General features: G+C 41.9%; 2 protein-coding genes across 2 annotated transcripts; both read left to right on the top strand.

The window, feature by feature from the left end:
* The first annotated feature begins 455 nt into the window (after window positions 1–455).
* Window positions 456–2368, top strand: LOC119294808 (14-3-3-like protein A). Its single transcript, XM_037573078.1, has 5 exons — window positions 456–916; window positions 1017–1095; window positions 1298–1420; window positions 1786–1902; window positions 1997–2368. Exons 1-5 carry the CDS (start codon window positions 510–512, stop codon window positions 2054–2056), a joined length of 786 nt encoding a protein of 261 aa, XP_037428975.1. The 5' UTR covers window positions 456–509; the 3' UTR covers window positions 2057–2368.
* A 3651-nt stretch (window positions 2369–6019) lies between these two features.
* LOC119294809 (protein CASP-like) lies at window positions 6020–14346 on the top strand. The gene is made up of 18 exons (XM_037573080.1): window positions 6020–6171; window positions 6942–7231; window positions 7798–7947; window positions 8553–8641; window positions 8784–8893; window positions 8991–9085; window positions 9355–9407; window positions 9591–9756; window positions 10261–10353; window positions 10681–10809; window positions 10944–11063; window positions 11331–11411; window positions 12262–12369; window positions 12564–12707; window positions 12788–12886; window positions 12975–13054; window positions 13713–13805; window positions 13882–14346. Exons 1-18 carry the CDS (start codon window positions 6060–6062, stop codon window positions 13946–13948), a joined length of 2079 nt encoding a protein of 692 aa, XP_037428977.1. The 5' UTR covers window positions 6020–6059; the 3' UTR covers window positions 13949–14346.
* Window positions 14347–20877: the final 6531 nt, after the last annotated feature.

The raw sequence follows: 20877 nt of genomic DNA on the forward strand, positions 1-20877 counted from the left end.
TTGCTAAGAGAAGGATGCATGTTTTTATTTGCTTGTGCCGATCTAATTTCAACTTCCAGTTCAGTTTGGTTGTTATTCCGTGGAATATTGTTTTCTCAACCTGAAGCTCGCTGGTGTTAGATTAGATTTGTCCAATAGAATATCAGAAAAGTCAAAGAATCAAAGGCTGGTATGGATGGCTCCTTTTGAGGATGTAGTAGGGACATTTAGATGCATACACTCCCCAAAAGTGATTCCTTACCTAGGTTGTAAAAAGTTGGGCTAGCTCTCTAACTATACTGTATCATATGAAAATTGCTCACACCACTTGCGAATCTGGGAAAGAGGATGATTTGTAGCAATTGTATATTCACTTTCTTTTGGTTCATTTTCTTCAGATTTTGAAATTAGTTTGCTTGTTGATCCCACATCCACTGTTTTTTGTAGCACGGTGCATATATGGGCAAGTAATAACAGTGACAATTTGTATTTGCAGGCACTGAACTAGTTTGCAACAAAGAAGAGAGAAAATGTCTACCGCTGAGGCAACCCGTGAGGAGAATGTGTACATGGCCAAGCTCGCCGAGCAGGCTGAGCGTTATGAGGAAATGGTCGAATTCATGGAGAAGGTGGCCAAGACCGCTGATGTTGGTGAGCTCACTGTTGAGGAGCGCAACCTGCTCTCTGTGGCTTACAAGAATGTGATTGGTGCCCGGAGGGCTTCCTGGAGGATCATCTCCTCCATTGAGCAGAAGGAGGAGAGCCGTGGGAACGAGGCCTATGTTGCATCAATCAAGGAGTACCGTACCAGGATTGAAACCGAGCTCAGCAAGATCTGTGATGGCATCCTCAAGCTTCTGGACTCCCACCTTGTCCCCTCTGCCACTGCAGCAGAGTCCAAGGTGTTCTATCTGAAAATGAAGGGTGACTACCACAGGTATTTACTTGCTGCGTACAGAGAATTATGCCAGTCCATAGTTGTTGGATATTTGGATGTACACCAATTTACTCTCTACTCCCTGATTGTGAATCCATAGGTACCTTGCGGAGTTCAAGGCGGGTGCTGAGAGGAAAGAAGCAGCTGAGAACACTCTTGTAGCATACAAGTCAGCCCAGGTTAGCTTTCATGGACTGTTTGCTAATTTGAAACATACGGTATCATGAACCAGTTTGCTTTATCATCATCTTTCTCTTGCAAAGTTGAATACATGTTCTGTCATTCCTGGTTGGGATATACTGTGCAGGCTATTCTTCTGTTTGTGTGTGTATTGTTCCATTGAGTGTGCACACTGACATTAATTTATTTATTATTATGTAGGACATCGCGCTTGCTGACTTGCCTACCACCCACCCGATAAGGCTTGGACTTGCACTCAACTTCTCAGTGTTCTACTATGAGATCCTGAACTCTCCAGACCGTGCTTGCAACCTTGCCAAGCAGGTTAGTCTTCTGTTTTATACATCACATATTTTGTTGATGAGTTCTTCCGTGTGGAAACTATTTTGCCCTGCTTGTTAATTCTTATTTGATGGGAACTACACCTGAGTGCCATTTCTCATGGAAGCTATAGAGTAGGATTCTGATCTTTGGTGAAATTGTTGTTTCAGCATTTCTTATGCTTTACTTTATGGTACTATAGCATTAATGAACAACTATCCTTGTTAACTATGCCAACCAGTCGAAATGATTCATGCTATTGAAAGTATAGTTTGAACCATCACTTGACATTGAGGAAAAGGGTCTCAGTCTTACCTCTGTTATATATCTAGAATGCGATTAATTCTGGAATGTTTACTTGTTGGTAGGCATTTGATGAAGCTATTGCTGAGCTGGACTCCCTCGGCGAGGAATCCTACAAGGACAGCACCTTGATCATGCAACTTCTTCGTGACAACTTGACTCTCTGGACCTCTGATAACGCAGTATGTGTCTCCCCATCTGAACCTCTACCTGTATTGGTTCGTCATGGGTGGTGTTGAAAACCTTGTTACTCATAATCCTGTTAAACTTTTCCAGGAGGAGGGTGGTGATGAGATCAAGGAAGCCGCCTCAAAGCCAGAGGGAGAGGGGCACTGATTGGCCGGCCCTTGAGCGTGCCCAAGTTTATTTCTTAGTCCATTTACGCAGCTACCTGTATCATTCGGATCATAAGATGTACTAGGGTCGGTTGCACTATGTGAATCATAAGATGTGGTAGGATGGTGCTATGCGAAGCGTGTCGAGCTGAAGTACCTAGTGGACTACAGTCATGAGGGCGGTCATGTGGACATCGTCGCTTCTTAGTTCATTAGCAGATTTCAAACTATTTCCTGTATTGCAGCACATTATTAGTATTGCTGTATTAGCAATTTTCATGGCTTGTTGATGATTGATCATACTTGGCGTCAAGCACCCCCCCTGAGTTTTTCTTGTCCTACTTCCCTCTCCAAATAATTGACTTGTAGGATTCTTCTAAGTCAAAAGTTTGATCATTTTGATATAAAATTAATTATATCAGCATCTACAAAATTAATTTTATTCAAAATGTATTTTCGTATTATATATGTATTTGATGCTCTGTTGTGTTTTTACTGTTGACATATAAATCCCCTTTATGTTTCTACTGTTAGACAATTCAACTTTGTTTCAATTTAGTGACTCAAATTTAAAATGCAAAATTCAATAAAAGATATATGATGGAACTTCAAAGAAACATATTTCCCCTTGTGACACAAATCCCAGGCCAAGAGCAACCCGAGAATCCGTGCCCCTTCTAATTTCCAAAAGTGATTCTTCTTTGTCACCCATCCCATTTGGATCCATCAGTTTGTACCTTTTATCTCTCTCGTCAACTTCATCTCCTTGAAATTGAATGAACCATACGCCCCAAGTCAGCCTTGCGCTTCGCCGTGGCCCCCATGCCCACCTCGTACTCCTCTTGTTTCCTCGGCTGTCTCTTCTCATTCTTTTTTTTTTTGACCATGCCTCTTCTCATTCTCTTTGACTTCTTATCACCTCGCTAATTTCTCCTATTTCTTGAACGGGATTACTTCATGTACTATGCTTTGTGTCCGATTTTCATACAATGGTCAGATGGATGGTTGTAGGCCCAAATAGATGCTAACATGGATGAAAAGTGCAAATGGATGATGGGTGCATTGGTGGACTTTATTAAAAAATAATTCAAATTGCAAAAAAAAATGTACATACACAAATACATATATAACACATTCACGAAAAGTTTCGTAACAATATACTCCCTTCGGTCCTTTTTACTCTGCATATAAGAATTGTTTGAAGTCAAACTTCACAAAGTTTGACCATATTTATATGAAAAAATATCAGCATCTACCATACTAAAGTTAACAATATAAAAATTTAAGTCATGACACATATACTGATATTGATTTTATACTGTGAATGTTTGTATTTTTTTCTATAAAGTTGGTCAAACTTTATGAGGCTTGACTTTAGACGAATCTTATATGCGAACTAAAAAGAACCGGAGGGAGTACTACTTGCATACGTGGCACAGACAAAAAAAACACATACATGGAAATGGGCCACCATTTTCTTTTTGGTGTTGGACCGAAATCTTGTTTTTTTGTGCAACTTGCAAATCGTAATATTTTTGAACAAAATTTTACAGATCCACCATGAATATGTATAAGTTCTCGTAGACTTTTTTAAACTTATAAATATCGTTTTTGAATCATTTGAAATAAAGTCTTCCAATGCCCCCGTCCACACAAACTTCGCACTCCTAACATGGATGGTTAATATTGTGTGTTAGTACAAATATCGTATGGATTTTATTACATGTGTAGCGGTGCTCTTTCTTTAATGTCAATTCCACATTGTCTCTGCCAACTCATCCCTCGACAAAATCATCTCAAACTTTTCTCTCTAGGCATAAAACTTTGCTCCCTACCAAAGCCTCTCCTACTCTTTCTTCGTCCTACGAGCATCTATGCAGTTAGTATGACTTTCTAGACCTCCCATCCTCCTCCTCCCCATCTACTTCATCATTGCTCTTTGAGAAGAGGAGTGATTTGACATCAGTCTTTTAGGCGGAGGGTCACCATTCCTGGTTTGTCACTTTTTATGCTCTTCGGAAATGCACGATAGTGACGGAGTGTTGAGAACTTTCGTTCGGACTTAGGCATATGCTTGTATGTAATTGTCATGTGGCATCGAACAATTCAGGATGCATATGAGAAGTCAATTCTTAGCCCATAGTATAAGAGATCAACTCTTAGCTATGAGAAGTCAAGTTTTAATTTTCTCTCCATTTCTCCCTTTCCCACTTCACCATTTATCCTACCTGATACCGCTAAGATAGTTTTAATGTAAACGCCCTAAGCAAGCCCATTAATTTTTCTTATTTTCTGCCACTTTTCATTAGTACAGTAAACCAATACAAATTCATGTTTTGCTATTGCGTGTTCCCAAGTTTGTAGTTGCTTTTGCACTACCTTTTATTTGTTCTTTATTCCACGGCTCGGGTAGAACTCAAAATTGCTTAGGAGCATAAATAGAGATCTGTTGCTAATGATTTCTCCATTGCCATACCGTTTATATTCGATATCTAATTTATGATTCCATAGTATGGCATTTTAGACCTAGAGGAAATGTTGACCAATCGCTAGCCTCTTCTTTCCCCTCTCACAAAGCAACTGGGGCATAGTCTTCCTCCTCTCGATCTCTGTTAGTGAGATCGTGGATTTGCCTCACCTCTATGTGCCGATTCGACACCCCAGGGTGGGGAGGGAATCTTGGTGCCTTGGCTATGGTTAGTATATATGGTTTTAGTCCTAACAAGAGTGATACTTGACGGATGTCGATGCCTCATCTCTGAGTCAATCTTTCGGGCTCCAACCCTCCACGAGTTCATCCGTTGGGACAGATTATGCAGAGCTTTGACATAGATTCCTGCCGGCTCCTCGGGGCGTCTAGGTTGGGTTTTATCGACGTGTGTGCGTGACGGTGATATTTGGTGTCAAGTTCTTCAGATCGATTCAAAGGTTTAATGACTTTGCCTATGACTTTAGGGCGCCGATCCTTATGGTCACATGCATACGGAATTATTGGTTGTCATCAACATGATGAGGCCGACTCCAGTATGAGAGAGAGAGAGAGGCGACATCGACACGTCAGCGCTTATTTTGTGGTTCAAAGACCTCAATACATTTTTATTATTTTTGGTGTGCTTTGTACCTCTGATGATTTTTTCCGCAAAGAAACCTCTAGATGAAATGCTTACCAGAGAGCCTGTGGATTTGCCTCCCCTCTACCCGTCGCTCCGGTGGCCGGCGGAGAAAAGAGGAATTCATGTGCCTTCGCCTCGATTAGTAGTTTAGGTTAGTTTTTTTAATCCTCGCAGGTGCGACGCTTGAACGGGCGGTGACACTTCTTCTTCGAGTTTGTCTTTCGTGCTCCGACCCTCCTCGAGTTCGTCCGTCTGTACATAGTCGATGAAGCTCCGGCATAGATTCCTGACATCTCCTTGGAACGGTGATGTTAGGGTTTCTCGTCATGTAACGAGATTTGCTGTCAGATGCTTCAGATATATGCAAGGATTCAACAAAGACAACTGCGGCTCCAGGGTCCTGGTCCTTAGGGCACATGCATGAAGACTTCCCGACCGTAATCGATAAGGTCAAGCTGGCTTAGATAGGGGGAACGGCGACAACGACGCGTCGGTGACTCATTCTATTGGCAATAGTGGTCGTTCGATGATCTTGAAATCTCAATATAATTTTATTATGTTTGAGATGCTTTGTACTTCCAACAAATTTTTATAATAGATTTGATCCTCTTTCCGGGAAAAAAACTAGTAGAAAAACAATCCTACCATTCTCACAGACGTCACTCGAACGTTTGCTCCCACGCGGCTACCAGGCAGAAGGAAGAGGAGAGCGGACGCACCATCGCCGCAACAAAGCCAACAACTGCGTACTGAAGAAAAGAAAACCACTTGTAAAGCAGATCACGTATACTCACCGCACCGCACCGCGCGTCGTCGCCGCGCCGCCCCGCCCCACCCCACCGGATCCCGCCAGATCCAGGTGCCCAGATCCCGGAGCGCCCGACTGGCCCGATGGACCCCTCGCCGGCCGCGGCGGAGCGCGACCGCTCGCCGCCGCCGCCCCCTCCCCCGCCCCCGTCCTCCTCCACGTCGCCTCTCGCCGTCGTCTGCAGCTTCTGGAAAGGTCCGCGTCGATCCCCACCTTCGCTGCGCTTGGTTCGAACTGGTGTGCCCGGAAGGCCGGCTGGTCTGAATTGCCGCGGAGCATCGCGATTCCCAGTTGCGCGCGCCTGTACTGGCTCGCAGGGTGCAGAATCTGTGGGGTTTTGCACTAATCGCGACTGGAGAGATCTTAATTTCCTTGAGATGCTTACATTTTCCACCTGCATTTAAATCTGCTACTAGCATGTTTTTGCTTGCCACCTCCTCAATTGGCTCCAAACTGTATGACATGCTCGTGACAGGGAGACCAAGTAGTTTCAGTAGAGAAAGGCCTGAGTCTTCGTCTCGAACTTAAATTCGTTACCTATGAAGCTTGGCAAGCTTTTGCTGTCCTAGTTTAGTTTCTGCACTGATCGAAAAAAGCAAATAATAGATATTACTAGTTTTTGTGCATAGGCCATGTATAGCCACTCTACATCATTCGAACAATGAGCTAGTGATTGATCACAGACGTCATGAACTTTTATTGCCTCCTTGAATTATTTGCATCCATACCGTGTAGGGAGAGTAGCTGTGAGTTGTCATGCCACGTGATCGATACCGTGGTTCCCATGCGGGGGTTTGGAAAGCTACAACGCCTAAATAGCTTCCAAGTGTGAATGCTCATGTGCTGTAGATAACATGTTGATTTATTTAGTTATTGTATGTGGAATGTAGGTTGATGCCTTCGCCATGTAAAATTTTATGCTATCCATGGTGGAGAATCTGACTGTTGTCTCTTGTACAATTTAGACTTTGATTTGGAGAAAGAAAGAAGTGGGTTGGATGAGCAGGGTTTAAAGATTGCGGAGAATCAAGAGACGAGCCAGAAGAACCGACGTAGACTTGCTGAGAATACTCGGGACTTCAAGAAGGCATCTCCAGATGACAAGCTTAGTTTGTTCAACTCATTGCTTAAGAGTTACCAGGAGGAAGTTGACAATCTCACAAAAAGAGCAAAGTTTGGAGAAAATGCATTTCTCAACATCTATCAGAAGCTCTATGAAGCCCCTGATCCATATCCAGCTCTTGCTTCTATGGCTGTATGTCTTTCAAACTTACTCTCTACCGTAGCTTCTCTAATTCGGCATTGTTTGTTGTATTCATAGAGGAAACTGCCTTCATGGCTGTCCCGACTTCTCTAAATTGCAAGTTGCCACCAATACTTAATTTCTTGCCTTGTCGCAATAATCACTTGCCATCTTATTGGTATTCAGTATTGACGCCTACTGATATCTGATAATAACAGATAATTATTTGTATGATTCTATCGTCACTCTCCGAACATAGAACTTTTGCTATAATATGTGTCAACTTGCACTAAATTAAACTATAGGTGGGAAGCTGTTAATCTGCAAATATAGATGCGAGTTAGTTTGTTCCAACTTAAAAGTAGCGGTCACGTGTTAACACTAGTGCAGATCAGAGTTAGCAACTTTGGGAAAAACCATGATATGGCACTGCAGTTTCCTCCAACAAAAGTCTGATGTGTTCAGTTTTGTTTATTCCTTTGCTTGAATGTCAATAACTAGCATCTTCTTCGAATATAATAAATGACATTCAGTCAGATTTCACCAAAGTTTGTTGCTAATGATCTCAATTCATTCAGGATCAAGACCAGAAACTATCTGAACTGGAGACTGAAAACCGGAAGATGAAACTTGAGCTTGAAGAATACCGGGCGGAATCTGCGCACCTAAAGAACCAACAGGCGACGATTAGGCGACTTGAGGAGCGAAACCGCCAACTAGAACAACAGGTCTGTTCCAAGGTCACTTGGTTTCCCGCTCTGTTTTTTTAAACTAGTCAGTTTTCCTTCTGGTTTTGATGTTCTGCATGAACGATGTCAGTTTCACAGTCGAATAATGTTAGTTCCTTCACACTGGTGCTTTATGAAATTATCCAATTGGCCTCCTGTATCCATACAATGGTATTCTTAATTTTCATTTTCATACTTGAATGGCCGCATTGTTCTTGTTTACAAAGTTTCAGAAGCCTCATACTTTTCATGATAGAAAACTTAAGCCCTTCTTTTTACATTGATGCATGAATTCCAAATTTCACCTGAACTAAAAACAATTGTACCATGGTCTGTCTGCGAATATACTGGCCCACTAGCCACTAATACTGCTTTTTAGACATAACACCATTAGTCAAAATATTTTGTAAATATCTAAGTGGCATTGCACTTGCAGCTGAAATATATACATTCCTTCCAGTTTATGAAGTTTGTGTATAGCGAGCAACTACTTTGATGAAAAAACATCGCTGATTTCTTGTTCCACATAGTTTTAACACAATTCCTGTTTCTTGAATCATATCTCTTTTACCTTCTAATGAGTTATTTTATTTTTGTGATTTTAGATGGAAGAAAAAGTTAGAGAGATGGTTGAAATGAAACAGCGAAGCTTGGCAGAAGATAGTCAGAAAACTCTCGAAGCCCTGAAAGATAGGTATGATAAATAATTGCAACGAAGAAAATAATTGCTTAACGATTATCACAATTTAAATTTAAGCTTTTTGATTTTGAGAATTTGCCACATCAAATATGATGATGCATATGCTTATTTGAATCTTCGATTGCCATGATTGTAGGGAACGGGCGTTGCAGGACCAACTAAGGCAAGCTACAGAAAGTGTCAAGAATATGCAGAAGTTACATGAATCGGCACAAAGCCAATTGTTTGAGCTTCGTACTCAATCAGGTTTTCTTCCTTTCTTTAGTTGTGTTACCTTGACGATCGCTATGCTTAATGGTTCAATAATTATGGAAGTTCTAATGAAGTTTTATATTTTGTTCAGAGGAGGACCGGACAGCAAAGGAAGCTGAAGTGAGCCTTCTGATGGATGAAGTTGAACGCGCTCAATCACGATTAGTTAGCCTTGAGAGAGAAAAGGTAATGTTGCCTGTTGCTGTTTTGGCTTTAGGAAAATCCCTTGCATTCATATGGTTGCAATTCTCCCACTATGGCAATCGAGATCTATGCACATTCTCTCATACTACTGCACGAAACTTATGGTGAATTGGTGATAGACTATTATCAAATAATCCTCAGTCGGTGAATACATTGAATTGATGACTGACACATGTCATGTGTTTGACCAAAATGTGCACATCCATTATTGGCTTCCCTAACATACGATTTTATTCTTATGTTCACTGCAGGGGGATTTACGGTCTCAGTTGCAGACAACAAATGAAGACACAAGTAATAATAGGTAATTTTGTTTGCATTTTTCCTGTGTATGAATGAGTATGCAAGTGTGTATTTGCATAATTTTTATCATTCATAATGCTGTTGATACAGTGACTTTCAGCAGTATTGCTATTATTTTAGCTGGGCCTTTATGATTATCTAGAACTTAATACTAACTTATTATCTGAATTATGTAATTATGCAGTGATTACATGGACCCAAGTGATATACTTGAGAGTTCTTTGAATGCCAAGGAGAAGATCATATCAGAGTTGAATGCAGAACTGCGTAACATTGAAAGTACTTTATCAAGTGAGAAAGAAATGCATGTGAATGAAGTAAAGAAGTTGACTGCTTTACTCAGTGAGAAGGTACCCAGTCATTAAAATTGCTATGTCAAAATTCAGTTGTCAGTAACCAACTCACTACTCGTAATGTTGGCTATTGGGTGCCAAGCTATAAGTGAGGGACTCTACCATTCTCTTATTTAGAGAGTCCCCCTGTTTATTCTTTTCCATCATCTGAAGGGCACAGTAGTCTTCTTATGTGTATCATCAACCTGTCTATTTACTTACAATCCATATTCCAAATATTGTTCAATATATTAATTTCTTTGCTTCTATCACTATCAACATTCTGTGATAGGTGAGTTTCGTAGACATGGCTACAGCCACTAGGTTTGCATCTGAACCTGAAAAAAGCACACAGAGTGAATAGTTCTAATGAAGATAATAATAAGTTACTTTTTCTACTATATGTGTGAGCCATTTTCCAGTCACGAGTGGATCCACCATATATATGCTCTTGGAATGATTTGTATCTATGCACCCATGGTCCACTTATTTGTTGTTTTGCTAATTACTTTCTCTTTGTAGGAAACTGCGATAACGGAGTTGAAGAAAGAACTTCAAGAAAGACCTACGACTAGACTAGTTGATGATCTCAAGAAAAAGGTTCAGATTTTGCAGGTTGGAACAAAACAAGCTCTATGGATAAACATGTTTTTGTTAAACCATCTACTTTAGTTCGGACATTTGACGACGTACCGTCCATAATCAACTGGATCTTAACCTGAATTCATTGCCTCTTTATCCTTTAGTGAAATTTCAAATACACATGATACATGAGATCAGCTTTTCAGTGTTGCATCTTAATTATACTAAATTTGCCCACATCATTTTGTTGGTGATCACAGAGATATGCTTGAGATACATTTTGTTATTCCTCCATATTACCCTCACTATATTTGATTTTCTGTCCCCATGCTTGCTGAAATTCCTTTTTTTTTCCAATAGGCTGTTGGGTACAACTCAATTGAAGCTGAAGACTGGGAGCTAGCAACTAATGGTGAAGAAATGAGCAAACTGGAAGCTTTGCTTCTTGATAAGAACCGCAAAATGGAGCATGAACTTACACAGTTGAAGGTTGGTACCTAGTTTATATGCTGGAAAATGGTTTGGCTCTTTGGAGGACAGTCAGTATTTGTCATGTATACATACTTGTTATCTTCTCTCCTGGAACTGTCTTGTAAGTTCTTTTTTTTTTGCATCTCTTAAAGGTTAAAATATCAGAGAAGTCAAGTCTTCTTGAGGAAGCTGAGAAAAAGATTGCTGAACTAACTTCAAAGGTTGAAGAGCAGCAAAAATTGATTCTGAAACTCGAGGATGACATATTAAAGGTTGCTCTCCTTACCCTTGTGATAATATTTCATATATTGCCAGTTGATCCCCGTTGTCCTTTGAATTTGAATATATATAATCCTTACGAGCATGTCTTCTGCATATACGGTTACCTTATTTAGTGCTACAGTCTGAATAGTGATATTATGTTATTACAATAAACTACACAATCCTGGATTTCGATACTTAAGAAACCAAATAATTTGTTATGCCTTTTGTTTTTTGAAGCACATGTGTAGCTGATATGTTTATTAACTTTGTTACAGGGCTGCAGTTCAACTGATAGGAGGAGTTCTCTTTTGAATGATTGGGATCTTCAAGAAATAGGCTCAAATGAAGTATCGGAGGTAAAATTCTAGTTTGGCTTCACTTATGGCGAACCATGTCGCTTTAATTCTGCATTACTCTTAGAAGCTGCATAGTTCAGCCGTGGACAATAAATGCACGGGAAACACAGTTCAGATGATCAACTTTAAGTCCTCATAGACATCATCTTAAAGCTAGTATAAAGATCTGCAATTGTCATAAATGTTACCGTTACAACTGTTAATACATGACACTGAAACATTGAAGAGTTAGTGAATTACCAAACACTTGTCTTTTTTGCACCATGATTTTCACAAATCATAACTGGTTTCAAATCAACAACTGCTACATTCGGTTGGTGAATTTACTGTCTAATTCTGAAATCTATGTTACTACGTGGCCCACTAGTCCGCAAGTGGTCTGTGTTAACCATTTCTTGGTAGAACAGTTGTTCTCCTCGAAACAAAATAACTCTTAATATAGCAATCTTTCTTATATGTTTTAATATTTAGCGCCTCAGTTTCCCAGAAAAAAACTCTTGATACACTGGTTTTGCAAACATGCGTGTGATTTTAATATTTAGCAGTATATGCAGTTGTTATCAACAGTATCCACAGTTCTACTCCCTCCGTCCGAAAAAACTTGTCATCAAAATGGACAAAAAGGGGTGTATCTAGAACTAAAATACATCTAGATACATCCCCTTTTATTCATTTTGATGACAAGTATTTCCGGACGGAGGGAGTAGATGTTAAGGCAAATACCAAATGTGCCTAAGAATCATTTCAATACTCACTTTTTTTGTAACAGTGCATTTGATTTTGAGTTATCTAATCAGATGGTCACTACATCCATGTGTAGCTTCACTTGTTTCTTTTCATTTATTTACAGGGTACTGATCCAAGGAATTCATCACCAGACCAAGATCAAAGTTCCATGCTCAAGGTCATCTGCAATCAGAGGGACCGTTTCCGTACACGACTACGTGAAACCGAAGAGGTATATATTATAGGCTTCTATTTTCGACAAGGTTTGGTAATGATATAAGAGGGTCATTTTCCTTGGTTTTCTTGAAAGTTGTGGTTCTGTTAGGCTTTTCTTGGATTTTTTTTTATCCCATGACTTCTCTTTGCTTCATGAAATATGAAAATGCATCACCACTGACCATGTATTGTCATTTTTACGTATCCCAGGAACTGAGGAGATTAAAAGAGAAGTATGAAATGCTAGCTGTAGAATTGGAAAAAACAAAAGCTGATAATGTTCAATTGTACGGAAAGATTCGATACGTCCAGGACTACAGTCATGAGAAGATTGTTTCTAGAGGACCAAAGAAGGTTTAGCATAAATCCTTATGATGGACTTTACATACTTCACATTGTCTAGCATTTGACCTTTGTTATGTTGCGCCTTGCAGTACGCAGAAGATATTGAAAGTGGTTCTTCAGATGTTGAAACAAAGTACAAGAAAATGTACGAGGATGACATAAATCCTTTTGCAGCTTTCTCGAGGAAGGTAGATATATTTGAACATATCATCAGCAACACATGTTATCTCTGGTATTGTACACAGCTCAATTATGTTCTTTTTTTGCCATATCCAGGAAAAGGATCAAAGATACAAGGAACTTGGTATAAGAGATAAGATCACTCTCAGTAGTGGCCGTTTTCTCCTCGGTAACAAGTATGATACTATCATTTTTTGTGGGGTGTGCAGTTCAGGTTTTCCTTTTCTTTGTATTTGTTGTATTACCGATCTTTGATGATAACTTTTAAATTGTTGTAGAAACAGCAGAGCTATACATGCCAAGTTTTTTATTTGACCATTCCCAATGTCGTATGTCTTTTTTGAATTAAATAAGTACAGCACCGATGACTCAGGTGTGCATGGATCTGCCACTGAGATGTACTCCCTCTGTAATGAAATATAAGAGCGTTTAGATAGTGCTATTATATTTCTTTACAGAGGGAGTAGTTAATTTGGTTCCAACTTCTTAAATTATACCCTTCGTCTGAATCTTTGTTTAGATTTTATATTTGGTCATTGTGCTCATGTCTAAACTTTAAAACTGACCACCATTGATTAATCCTAGCCCTTCATGGATAAGAATGCACAAGTGATTGCCATTTTGTATTACATGATGCCTTAGTTTCTTTATTGTATGATTTTATCCATGAAGCGGACTGAAAATAAATATATCAAGTGTTTTGTTTGTATTCACATATTTGCCTGGACTTTTATATTCTCCTACACTAATGAATTGCTTGAATTTCTGTATTTGACCAATGAAGCGGACTGAAACAAGAAATTAATGTAGCATGTGTTCTGTTTGTATTCACAGATTTGCCCGGACATTTATATTCTTCTACACTATTGGATTGCATCTCCTCGTGTTCACGCTGCTGTACAGAATGTCAGCTTTGAGCTATCTGAGGTAAGCATGCATCGCATCGTCAGTTTCAATTTGAGGCCCTAAGCATGAGCACGGCTAACTTGAAATATTTGTGCAGCATAACACCTGCACATGATGAGATCATCCTTGACGCTGGCAATCAGACATTATCGCACATGCCCTGAGCCAAGTTTGATGTAACAGTATTATCACTTGATCAGTACCGAAAGGGAAGCGTTCCTGGGTTTTGGTCTCGAGAATCTCTGCATAGGATCATGACTGAAGTTTTTAGTTTACTATGCCCTTTAGGTGCCTTGATATGTTCTCTTCTGTAGATAAATTTCCAGTAAAGCGGGTGAGGATTAAGGGGCGAGGTGGCGGATGAGGTGTGGTGCTTGAGTCATTCTGTAAACTGTTGTATTACCAAATTGCCCTTTCGATGACAAATGAAAGCACATATGTACAAACACAATGCCATCCAAAGTATGTTTTCAGCATATATGGTCGGAAGTTTGTGGCGAGGACAGTTGTACAGAATCTAGAAATAAAAAGGATTGAGGGAGTAATATTAGAGTTGTCTTCACATTAATTTAGCAGGAACAGCCTTAAGCAGATATTTGGCAAAAGCAAGTTATCTGGATTCCCTTGTATGCGAAAGATGAAGTTTGCAAGTTGAAGTATTCAAAAGTTGAATTCTTGCAACTAAAAGATTTTTTTCCTGAAAAAGGAGATGACTGCTTTGCCTCCGAAAAATTGAAAGGAAGAAGAGAAACCATGGGAGGCAACGTTCCTGTTGACAGAGGCGCATGTAATGGCTTTGTTAATCTTAAAACCTGTTAGCTTAGTATCTTGGAGGTGTTCATAGGGATAGGGCATGCATGCCTGTATTTGTAGAGATGAGCCTATTCATGGGGATAGGCGTATGTACTTGTTTGTGTACTGCGCTTCTGAAAAAACTGGGGAGGCAGGGAGAGAAGGCGTGCAAGAGTTAAACTTGGCGAGCTTTATCCATTTAAAAAAAACAAACTTGGTGAGCTTTATCTGAAGAGCGATCCAGCCGGATTACCTGTCGAGACCCACCCGCACGCACAGTAAACCCGCTTGTCTTCAACCACGATCAGTCGCTGTACGCTGCCACGCCCACGGATTGTCCCCAACCACCGTGCACATCCACTGCAACCCGCAACCTCTCCCGAGCTACAAAAAATTCACACCGTTTTGCCGACCCTCCGGCACGCGCAAGTGACACCAACAGCGACGGCGCCGGGAACCTGTGGACCGCCGAGGAGCCGAGGGGCAGCCCACACGCAGGCTCGCGCGCGCGCAGCTAGGAGCCAGAGCGGGGAGGCAGACCGGGCTGTACTAGGGTCGCTGTTTGCGGTCAATTCACGGCGGCGCGTAGCGCAGCGCCGAATCGACAGGCGGCCGCAGGTTGGCTCCGGGAGGGACCTGGTAGCTGGCTACTACGGGCCATGCACGGTCGTGGTCTCCGATGCCTACGCGCCACAAGGGAGCCCGCGGGGCGGACCGGGCCACGTCGAGCCCCAGGCGCCGTCGTGATCTGGCGCCGCTATCCGCCGAGTCGCCGGAGGGCGAGATGCTGAAAATATGTGTGGGGCGGCAAGCCGGAGTGGCCGCGTCGGGTCGACACGTCGGCCCTCGCGTACATGTGCATCCCTGTGGTAGGTGTGTTTCACTGTACTTGTGGTGTGCTACCATCACTGTCCTGTGAGCATCACCGATAACTAATCCGGCTGAGGTACAGTACTCGTTTTCTTTTTGCGAGTGAAGGTACAGTACTTGTTAGGATTACACGTTATATCCCCTAAAAAAAGGATTACACGTTATAAAGCTGCGGAAATGATTATACACGAACAGAATCGGTGTACAAATATTTTGTTGATTTTGATATAATAAATAAAAGACGTAACCATTGCAAGTCATGCAATTATTTTGTTTGTAAAAATGCATTATTTCATAAAAAATGTAAAAACATGACCATTAGCAAGTCATGCAAAAAATGTAAAATGAATTATGCATAATAAAATTCTTACACGTTTATGCAACTTATTGCGCAACAAATTCCCCCTTTTGGAGACATTTCTATCAATCTTTTTCCCGTAATTTTCTTAGCGTTTTTTGATTTTCCCCATAGCATTTAAAGATGATTTCTGCAGTATGTTATTCATGTTTTTTGTGCGGGCATGTTATTCTAGTGTTTGCTAACCACATGCTCCATGGGGTTACGTTATTCAAGTGTATGCTTCATACTAGTACAGTTATTAGGTGCCATGCCGTAACATCAATGTATTGCTTACGCATATCATTTCATTAGGGCATCTCCAATCAATTACATATTAAGTCGCATCATTTACTTAAAACATACAAAACAACCAACAACATAAAAGGAGAAAGAGCAACCAGCTAAGGCAACGTAATACCAGTTTCCTCCTAACAAACTTTTGTCATACGCAGAATTCCACATGGCATACTACAATATGCCTAAAACCTCGCAGATGAGAGGCAACCTACTCGCCAACTTATTCTTCCATTGTATATTAGCTTGTCTGCAAAATGGTGATGTGTGAACCTCCCAATTTTCCATGTTAGCATGAAAATTCTGTTTTGCTAGTGGACAATGGAGGAAAATATTGCACGCTTTCTTAGATGAAACAAAACTTGTGGGGCGATTGACAATAACTTCTCTCTCTCTCTCTCTCTCTCTCTCTCTCTCTCTCTCTCGCGCGCGCGCGCGCGCGCGCGCGCGTGTGTCTCATAAATATTTCTACACACACATTTACTTGTTTTGGAAGCAAGGGTGTGAAGAAGCCACCCATAGTCTCACATTGGTGTTGTCGAAGCTAGAATTACAAAGGAAACGATATACCTAGTTTCAGGTGTTGTATGACATGCCATAACATCGGTGTATTGCTTACGTGTATCATATGCCAGGGCATCTCCAATCAATCATATGTAAAATTGTATCTTAGAGCTTTCACATCATTTTCATCAAACAAAATGAATTAGCAGCTCAAAGGGAGAAAGAACGGCCAACACTGTACCAATTTCCTTCTAATGTCATACGTAAAATCCCATATATCATACTACCTACCAATATGCCTGAAATGTCCTATTGAAAGGTAACCTCCGCACCAACGCATTCTTCTATCTATCTTAGTACGCCTGCTTAATGGTGATGTGCAAAACTCCTATATTTCTACGTCCGCAAGAAAATTCCCTATTGTTGTTGGACAATGAAGAAAATATTGCACGCTTTCTTAGGTGAAGGAGAACTTGTGGTGCGATTGACAATCTGTTCCCCATCTCAGTTGGAGATAATTTTTTTTGGCACACACACTAACTTGTTACAAAATGGAGGGCGTGAAGGGCCCACCCACAACCTCACTTGGTACCACGTGTCACCCGATGTATGGAGCTGGTGGAGCCAAAATTATTGAGAGAATGATAGGCACATGTGTTGGTAATATCTCTTAGAGGCAGTCATAGAGATGATTATATTTCATTGTGTCCATAAATTGTTGAATTTAACTTGAATAATATCATTTGTATTCATTGATAAGTATGTGAATTGTTTGTAGAACTCTATGCTTTAATGATTATTCTAAACTAGTCCCTAGTTAGAGTTCATACTTGGACATTTAAGAATACTAGACTAGCATATGAATTGGTTGTTAACCACGTGTCATAGGTCATTGAAATGAAGATGTAGAACCAATAATGTGAACACATAGTATGAACCTGGGGCTGGACAAACCCAAATTGACACATAATGGGAATGCTTTTAGTTGTCTATTTACAATGTATATGCTACATCCTTAGACGTGAGACTATCACATGTACTTTTGATGTGTAGTGAATTAGGGGTTACCAAACGCTACTCCGTAACTAAGTAATTATAAAGATTGCTTTTCTTGTTTATCATAAAACATGCTTTAAGGCATGCATGTCAAGATTGGATTTGCTCCTCTCTTCAATGAGAGATATGTCTATGGGCCCCTAGAGTGATCGGATCCAGAAATGCATGGTTGTTCTACTTATGGTTAAAGAGTTAACCTAGCAAAGAGTCCCAAGTCACATGATCAAGAAAGAGTGGTCAAGCTTGAGCATAATCAATATCTTCAGGCAAAGGGAATATCATTTATGCAACATTGTGTAGGTTCGTCTGATATGATCTTTACGTGCACTTGGAGGTTGACACATTCTGCTAGGGGTCATTACTAACTACTACCTCTGTCCGGGTTTAAAAGTTCCCTTAGCCAAATCACCAACACCAAGACATGCTCTACCACGAGATCCCTGTAAGCTCGTGTCTAGTCTAACCAACTAGAAGGCCTCATTTCTTATTTATACACCGGCTGCTAACCTCCCAAGCTTAACTGCAGCGCGTGCCCCACCAAAAGAAAGCGAATGCATTGGCTGCCTTTCTACTGTGGCCGCATGCAGTAGCTGGGAAGTAGGAACGACTGCTGCATGCTTTGGTTTGCACTTACTACCATGGACACATACCAATGAGGAGAAGCGGGGCTTGCGCAAGCGACCTTTTAATCCCGGACGAGACGTAGTGGATCTCAAGCCCTTTAATCCCGGACGGAGGTAGTAGTGACCAAGTAGAGGTACTCCGGTCATGTACAAACGTGCGTGAGCCTGTAGTGTTACATACTTAAAGGACAGAAGTCAAAACGGATATGATCCAGAGGATGTAAAGAAGAAAGGTGATTGGGCCTTGAGCCCATTAGGGGAAAGAGTTGAGGGAGCTCCCCAAACCCTCAAGGGATCGTCCCTTGTAAGGGGTGGGGGGTGGGGGTGATGAGGGATGCATAAGATGAAAGGTTGCTACTCTCGCACACACCCACTCTCCACTCCCGCACAAGATTTCAGAGTTGCTACCAGAACTTTGCTAATGGCTCTATATTTTACGCATTTTTAGAGCTCATTTGTCGCATGTTCTCTTTATATATCATGTCCCGTTGAACCAAATAGTTGTCCATTATACATGTTTACCGGTATTTGCACTTATCATTGTGAGCATTGCACATTTAGTATTTTATTTGGTTTTTATTAGTTTTCCTTCTTTTCTTGTGTCTACAAGTGTTTTGGAGCAACCTAGGACCAAGCACGATAAAATGACCCAGGATGGGTGAGGGAGTCCTGGATAATGGGGTATCCGGACAGCCGGACTATATACTTTGGCCGGACTGTTGGACTATGAAGATACAAGATTGAAGACTTCGTCTCGTGTCCGGATGGGACTCTCCTTTGCGTGGAAGGCAAGCTTGGCGATCCGGATGATAGATCTCCTTCTCTGTAACCGACTCTGTGTAACCCTAGCCCCCTCCGGTGTCTATATAAACTGGAGGGTTTGGTCCGTAGGACAGGACAATCATAATCATAGGCTAGCTTCTAGGGTTTAGCCTCTACGATCTCGTGGTAGATCAACTCTTGTAATACTCATATCATCAAGATCAATCAAGCAGAAAGTAGGGTATTACCTCCATCGAGAGGGCCCGAACCTGGGTAAACATCATGTCCCCAGTCTCCCGTTACCATTAGCCTTAGACGCACAGTTCGGGACTCCCTACCTGAGATTCGCCGGTTTTGACACCGACATTGGTGCTTTCATTGAGAGTTCCTCTGTGTCGTCATTATAAGGCTTGATGGATCCTTCAATCTTCAACAACACAGTCCAGGGTGAGACTTTTCTCCTCGGACAGATCTTCGTGTTCGGCGGCTTCGCACTGTGGGCCAATTCGCTTGGCCATCTAGAGCAGATCGACAGCTACCCCCTGGCCATCAAGTCAGGTTTGGAAACTTAAATTACGTGGCCGATATTCGCGGAGACTTGATCTTCGACGGATTCGGGCTTGCATCAGGAGTGCCGAACAGTCACGACGAGCATGGCTTAAATCTGCTATCGGACAGTATTTCAGATATCGCCCCTGCAACCGCTCCGGACCTAAATCCGGGGCAGATTGCATAGACCGAGGACGGGTGGATAGACCCCGCCACGGAGGCCGCATACTCTTTGGCGGTAGAGCCGAACACAGACTCCACCGTCAAGGGGATCTGCGCCACCGGACCCCCGGACCTGTGTCCGGACGTGGGCTCCAAACCGCGCGCGTCCGGACCCATCGAGTCCGATTGGGCTCTAATAATGGAGTTCACCACCGCGGATATCTTTCAGCACTCCCCCTTCGGCGATGTGCTAAATTCGTTAAAGTCTCTCTCTTTATCAGGAGACTCTTGGCCGAACTATGCCCAGCCCGTGTGGGACACGGATGACGAAGAAAGTCGCAACCCACCCACCACCCACTTTATAGTCTCTGTCGATGACCTAAAAGACATGCTTGACTTCGACTCCGACAACATCGATGGTATGGACGTCGATGCAGGGGACGATCTGGAACCACCACCCACGGGGCGCTGGACTGCCACTTCATCATATGACGTCTACATTTTGGATACGCCTAAAGAAGACAATGGTGACAAAAAGGACACAACAGAGGACAAACCCCCCGGACAAAAGTCAAAACGATGATGCAGGCGCCGCTCTAAGTCCAGTCATAGTAAAAATGGCGATAACAACGCAAGAAAGGTTGACACTCCGGTCGACTGGAAGGGCAACAACGACCATATGGACCCAGCGATGGAGCAGGATAAGCTAGGTCACGCCGAACACAACTCGGAGCAGACGCTTGATAACAGCGATCCCGAGGGCCGAACTCATCAAACCACCCCCGAAGAGGATGAGAGTCGGGTCGACGATGCATTCATCATCCTGGAAAAACGTTTGGAAAAAGATAACCTCCGCAGAAGGTTTATTGCCACGGCGAGGAGCTTAAAGAAGCAGAAGCAAAGGCTTAACACCGCGCAGGACATCTTCAAACGAAGATGGAAGAAAGTGCTAGACACTGAAGAAAAATACGGTGACGATCGCCACACAAAGAGCTACCAAAGTGCAAGCTACTACTCGAATTCGACAATGAAGCCTTAGAGCCCATTCCGCCAAAGAATACTACGACCGATCAACCGGACCAACCACCTCATGGCCACGATAGAGCAGCCACCGGTGCCGCACACAAGCCAGCCCACGATC

The sequence above is a fragment of the Triticum dicoccoides genome, chromosome 4B (assembly GCF_002162155.2).
Source record: "Triticum dicoccoides isolate Atlit2015 ecotype Zavitan chromosome 4B, WEW_v2.0, whole genome shotgun sequence".
NCBI classification, from domain to species: domain Eukaryota; kingdom Viridiplantae; phylum Streptophyta; class Magnoliopsida; order Poales; family Poaceae; genus Triticum; species Triticum dicoccoides.

Excerpts from the sequence above, each read along its gene's own strand:
- LOC119294808 (XM_037573078.1), top strand. The coding sequence starts at position 510 with ATGTCTACCGCTGAGGCAACCCGTGAGGAGAATGTGTACATGGCCAAG. Across the intron at positions 917-1,016 it reads ATGAAGGGTGACTACCACAG|GTACCTTGCGGAGTTCAAGG; the intron begins GTATTTACTTGC and ends GTGAATCCATAG. Across the intron at positions 1,421-1,785 it reads CTTGCAACCTTGCCAAGCAG|GCATTTGATGAAGCTATTGC; the intron begins GTTAGTCTTCTG and ends ACTTGTTGGTAG.
- LOC119294809 (XM_037573080.1), top strand. The coding sequence starts at position 6,060 with ATGGACCCCTCGCCGGCCGCGGCGGAGCGCGACCGCTCGCCGCCGCCG. Across the intron at positions 8,642-8,783 it reads CTCGAAGCCCTGAAAGATAG|GGAACGGGCGTTGCAGGACC; the intron begins GTATGATAAATA and ends CCATGATTGTAG. Across the intron at positions 10,354-10,680 it reads AAAAGGTTCAGATTTTGCAG|GCTGTTGGGTACAACTCAAT; the intron begins GTTGGAACAAAA and ends TTTTTCCAATAG.